Raw genomic sequence first — 6,362 nt, forward strand, 5'->3', positions numbered from 1 at the left:
TGCTCCACCAAATTAATCCGGCCCATGGAGGGGGTCTTGGAAACCTCTGCAGTGGCAGTGGGTCTGCCAGTACTTACTTAGCTCGTGATGGACGGCCTCAGTCACATAGGTACTTGATGGCCCATGGCCAGCTTCTTTTTTTTTTAGTGCTTATTGATTTGTTTTGAGACAGAGCACGCACAGAGAGAGAGAGAGAGAATCCCAAGTCAGCACAGAGCCCGACGTGAGCCTCCATCTCACCAATTGTGAGATCATGACCTGACTTGAAATCAAGACTCAGACACTTAACCCACTGAGCCACCCAGGCACCAACCCCCCTCCCCCACGGTCAGCTTCTAAGTCTGTATCGTGGCCCAGTAACCTGATGGCAGCTGCTTTATTGTTAAGGTTGATTTACTTTTGAGAGAGACAGAACAGGTAGGAGAGGGGCAGAGAGAGAGGGAGACAGAAGATCCAAACCAGATTGGGCTGACAGCACAGAGCCCAGTGCGGGGCTTGAGCTCACGAACCTCGAGATCATGACCCGAGCAGAAGTCTGACGCTTAACGGACTGAGCCACCCAGGCGCCCAATAGCTGCTTTTTGAAGAGTAAGTACCTCTGCCACGGGAGACAGGGCCTTGCTCCAGACCTTTATGGGTCTATGCTCGGATCCTTCCACTGAGGTTTCCCAGACTCTTCACAGCATCATTATTATCTACCATGGACAGATCCTCTCGAGCCTTTAGGTTGGCTGTGTCTTATGGCTGTGATGGCACAGCAGTTTGCTCTGCGCCCCACTCAAAACAGGTCATGCCTGTGTGTCCCAAGACCTGCTTGAGCAGACATTCCACCAATTCAGTGATCTACTCAGCATCATGCCAAATACATCCCTTTCCTTGTTGGAGTTAGTGGCGGTTTCCTTTTGCCATCAGAAAATCCTAACAGCCTTTTGCCTCGTTGCGTCCGAGAGAACAAAATGGGTCACCAGCAGCTCTACTGGAGCCCCTGGAGGAAATTTGGCCAGGGTTCTCAGTTCTTGCTGAATCTGCTTAAACCACCACAGTCTGATCTGGAAACCCGGCCTTAATGTGTGCCGCTGGTGTTTCCATCAGTGCTTGAAAGACCCAGGCTTCATTAAGTTGGATTTAGTGAACTTCCTTGAATGGGTCATCCAAGAGACCTACCTTAACTGCACAGATCCAAGATGCCTACCTTACTGCTAACTCGTTGTACATAAAATAAAATAAAACCGCTTCAATGAGGACTCCTGGGTGACTCAGTGAGTTAAGCATCTGACTTTGGCTCAGGTCATGATCTCACGGTTTGTGAGTTTGAGTCCCGCATGGGGTGAGCTTGAGCCCTGCATCGGATGAACACAAGCCCCGCTTCAGATAAGCCCCAAATCTCTCTCTCTCTCTCTCTGCCCCTTGCTCACTTGCACCCTCTCCCTGAAAGAAAGAAAGAAAGAAAGAAAGAAAGAAAGAAAGAAAGATCCTAACAAATATGAAGCCCTCTGAGAGTGTGGGGGAAGAAAGATCAGACACAGTCAATTGATTCAGGGATAGCTACTTTGATCTGAGCTCAACAACGAGGAGGAGAGTAGAAGGACACCCCCGCATAGCAGGAGGGCTGTCTCCACCATGATTGTCATGGCTGTTGTAACATTCTTTAGCCTGAAGACCAAATGCCAGGGCGAGCTTCACCCAAGCTTTTATCTGGACTGGTCCTGTCATGACTCTGCTGCTATCCCTCCATGCCCTGAAGCTTAGATCTCCTGAAGACACCATATCACCTTGTAGAAGGGTTCCACTTCAAGCCACCCTTGGTAGCTGCAAAGAGGTCAGGAGCTTACTCTTTTATTTTTTCACTGGATATGGTTCCTGGTCCCCAGCCCAGCCCTGCCAGATGCCCATCTGGGGAACCCTGTTTCCCAGTAGTCACTCATGACCTTGCCCACTGGCTTCCCCAGAAAGGAACTCCCAGGGAAGCTGAGGCCAGACCCCAGCCCAGAAACTCTGTCCGGCTTCTCTTCAGTTTTTGTGTTTTTTTTAACATTTATTCATCCTTGAGAGACAGAGAGAGACAGAGCATGAGTGGGGAAGGGACAGAGAGAGGGAGACACACAATCTGAAGCAGGATTCAGGCTCTGAGCTGTCAGCACAGAGCCCGACACAGGGCTCGAACTCAGGAACTGAGAGATCACGACTTCAGCCAAAGTCAGACGCTCAACCGACTGAGAATCCTAAGCAGGCTCCTGGCTCAGTGTGGAGCCCAACGCAGATCCCGCGATCCTGGGATCATGACCTGAGCTGAAATCAAGAGTCAGACTCAACCGACTGAGCCATCCAGTCGCTGCCCCTTTCTAGTTTTTTTTTTTTTTATCCAGATGCACAGAATCTGATTACTTACTATCCATAAAATTTGTCCACTTAAGACGCACTTTCATTTTGTTTATTTTTTTTTAAGATTTTTTTTAAGGGGTGCCTGGGTGGCTCAGTCAGTTAAGCGTCTGACTCTTAACCTTGGCACAGGTCATGATCTCATGATTCGTGTGTTCAAGCCCTGCATCCGGCTCTACACTGATGGTGCAGAGCTTGATTGGGATTCTGTTTCTCTTCTCTCTGCTCCTCACGTGCTTGTGCTCACTCTCTCAAAATAAATAAATAAACTTAAAAAAAAGATTTAAGGTTTAAAAATTTTGTGTATAATTTATTGTCAAATTGGCTTCCATACAACACCCACTGCTCATCCCAACAAGTGCCCTCCTTAATGCCCATCACCCACTTTCCCCTCTCCCCCCTGCCCCCCATCAACCCTCAGTTTGTTCTCTGTATTTAAGAGTCTCTTATGGTTTGCCTAAGATTTTTAACTTTTTTTTAAAGTGTATTTTATTTATTTTGAGAGAGAGTGTGAGCAGGGACAGGGTAGAGAAAGAAGGAGAGAGAGAATCCCAAGCAGACTCTGCACAGTCAGCACAGAGCCCCACACAGGGCTTGATCTCACAAACCATGAGATCATGACCTGAGCCAAAATCAAGAATCAGGCACTTAATGGACTGAGCCACCCAGGAGCCCCCCTTTTTAGAGATCATTTAAAACTAATCTTGGGGCACCTGGGTGGCTCAGTCGGTTACGCATCCAACTTCAGCTCAGGTCATGATCTCACAGTTTGTAGGTTCGAGCCCCGCATTGGGCTCTGTGCTGACAGCTCGGGGCCTGGAACCTGCTTTGGATTCTTTGTCTCCCTCTCTCTCTGCTCCTCCCCCACTCATGCTGTCTCTGTCTCTCAAAAATAAAATAAAACATTAAAAAAAAATCTCTGTATCCAACATGGGTCTCGAACTTACAACCCTGAGATCAAGAGTCACACACTCCACCGACAGAGCCAGCAAACACCCCACATTTTATTTTAAAAATAAACTCATTAACACCCACGAAGCTACCACCCGACCCTGGCACAGGACCACTACCAGTAACTTACATGTACCATCATGACCCTATAGTGGCCAATGGCCTGCGTTAAGACTTATCATTCTCAGGGCGTCTTGGTGGCTCAGTGGGTTAAGCATCCAACTCTTGATCTCAGTTCAGAGCTTCACCTCAGGGTCTCAGGCCCCACATTGGGCTCCATGCTAAGTGTGGAACCTACTGAAAAAAAGATTTCATCATTCTCTTGCTTTGGAAAATTACAGTAGAATATATATAACACAAAACTTGCCATTTTTACCATTTTTAAGTATAATTCAGACACATTAACTACATTCCCAATGCGCAACTCTAACCATTATTTCCAAAACATTTTAATCACCCCAAAAAGAAACTGTATCTCCATTAGGCACTGGCTCCACATTCCCCTCCTCCAGCCCCTGGTAATTTTTTACCTATTTTCTGTTTCTGTGAATTTGCCCATTCTAGATATTTCATTTAGGTGGAATTGTATAATACTTGTCAGTTTATAACTGATTTCTTTCAATTAGTGTAATGTTTTCAAGACTCACCCACGTTGTAACATGTATCAGAACTTCATATATTTTTTTTTAATTTCCTCCCATATCAAAAAATGAAAAATTCCCTCTCATTTCTGCAAATCCATGCCCTTCTCGGCAGTGGGAGGCCCGCAGGCCGCACTCTCAGGTAAAGACTATTTCTTGAGAAGCAAATGGCCCATCAGTCACTTGAACTCACAACCCTGAGATCAAGAGTTGGACGCTTAACCAACAGAGCCACCCAGGTGTCCTGAGAATTTTATGTCATTTTAAGGCTGAATGGACCACATGTGCCTTTCCATTTATCTGTCAATGGGCATTTGAGTTGCTTCCCCCTTGTTTTCGTATTTTTTAAATTTTTTTGACCATAGTTGACACACAATGTTACGTTAGTTTCAGGTGTACGACAGGTCTAGGTGTCACGCTGTGCCCACCACCATTGTGACTACCTTCTGTCACCGTACAATGCTGTTACAATACCACTGATTCCCTATGCTGTGCCTTTTATTCCTGTGACCTTCTTTATTTCATAATGGGAAGCCTGTATCACCTACTTCCTTTCACCCATTTTGTCCATCCTTAGTTTTTATTTTTGTAAAGAAATGTTTTCAATTATTTATTTATTTATTTATTTATTCTTTTAAACTAGGCACCATGCCCAACGTGGGGTTCGAACTCACAACCCCGAGATCAAGAGTCACCTGCTCCACTGACTACGCCGGCCAGGTATCCCCTTAAGAAATTTTTTAGGGGCGTCTGGGTGGCTGTCGGTTAAACGTCCGACTTTGACTCAGGTCATGATCTCACGGCTTGTGAATTTGAGCCCCATGTTGGGCTCTGTGCTGTCAGCTCAGAGCCTGGAGCCTGCTTCGGATTCTGTGTCTCCCTCTCTCTCTCTCTGCTCCTTCCCCGCTCGCACTGTGTGTGTGTGTGTGTGTGTGTGTGTGTGTGTCTCAAAAATAAATAAACATTAAACAAAAATTTTTTAAAAAGATGTTGTTTGTAGCTGTAGTCCATTCAGGTTTTTACTGGCATGTAAAATCCCATAATTCATTTCCCCGTTTCCTGAAGGGTTGTGTGAACATTTGTGTGCACGTCTCGTAGGACAACATAAGCCAGGTTTTCTCCTGTCTGTGCCCACGAGTGGAATAGCGCACACGTGTGCACGAGCGTGCATGCATGTGTTCAATTTGACTGGTGGGGGGGCTCATCGTTTCCCAAAGTGGCCCTACCAATTTATCCTCCTAGTGGGGTATAAAAGATCCCTTGGAATCGATATCTTCGTCAACTCCTGGCATTTCCAAACTTTCCTCCAGGCGGGTGGGTGGAAATGGTCTCTCACTACTCTTCCATTTCCCTGGTTACTGCTGAGGTCAGTCTTTTCTTCAGTGGTTTCTTGGCCATATGCGTTTTCTGTTCTGTGTTATGCCTGGCTTTGGCTTTTGCTAGTTGTATTTTTTTCCTTTTGCTTATTTCTTTGTAGGAATTATTTACATATTCTGAATACTAATCCCTTGCCAGTTACATGTACTACAAATGTTTCTCGCAGTCTGTGGCTTGCCTTTTCACTTTCTTTAAATCTTTGGTAAACAGAAGTTCTCACTTCTAATATAGTTAAATCTACCAATTTCTGTTCGGGGCAATTAATACTTTTTATGTCTGGTTTCAGGAATCTTCCTCACCTCAAAGTCAGCAAGATACCCAACTGCATTCTTTCCTTTTTTGTATTTTTTTAAAGAGAGAGAGGGCACAAGTGAGCGAGAGACAGAAAGAGAGAGAGAGAGAATCTCACTAGGGGCAGAGAAGCGGGTCTCACCGAGGTGAGCTTGAACTCACTCAGTGGGAGACTCAAACTCACAAACGGTGAGATCATGACCTGAGCTGAAGTCAGATGCTTTTTTTTTTTTTCAACGTTTATTTATTTTTGGGACAGAGAGAGACAGAGCAAGAACGGGGGAGGGGCAGAGAGAGAGGGAGTCACAGAATCGGAAACAGGCTCCAGGCTCCGAGCCATCAGCCCAGAGCCCGACGCGGGGCTCGAACTCACGGACCGCGAGATCGTGACCTGGCTGAAGTCGGACGCTTAACCGCCTGCGCCACCCAGGCGCCCCAGATGCTTTTTTTTTTTTTTAAGAGAGAGAGGGGCAAACCAAGAAACAGACTCTCTCTCTCTCTTTTTTAATGTTTATTTTTGAGAGAGGCAGAGACAGAGCACAAGAAGGGGAGGGGCAGAGAGAGAGCCGGAGACACAGAATCCAAAGCAGACTCTAGGCTCTGAGTGGTCAGCACAGAGCCTGACTCGGGGCACGATCCCACGAAACCACGAGATCATGACCTGAAGTGAAATCGAGAGTCGGACGCTTAGCCACCTGAGCCACCCAGGTGCCCTTGTATTAC

General features: G+C 46.4%; 1 protein-coding gene across 1 annotated transcript; it reads left to right on the forward strand.

Annotated features, from left to right (window-relative positions):
• The first annotated feature begins 956 nt into the window (after positions 1-956).
• On the forward strand, positions 957-1,203 carry LOC123594482 (40S ribosomal protein S29-like). The gene is given in 2 exon segments (XM_045471209.1): positions 957-1,013; positions 1,015-1,203. Coding segments are annotated over 2 exon segments (246 nt in total).
• The last annotated feature ends 5,159 nt before the right edge of the window (positions 1,204-6,362 follow it).

The sequence above is a fragment of the Leopardus geoffroyi genome, chromosome X (assembly GCF_018350155.1).
Source record: "Leopardus geoffroyi isolate Oge1 chromosome X, O.geoffroyi_Oge1_pat1.0, whole genome shotgun sequence".
NCBI classification, from domain to species: Eukaryota; Metazoa; Chordata; class Mammalia; order Carnivora; family Felidae; genus Leopardus; species Leopardus geoffroyi.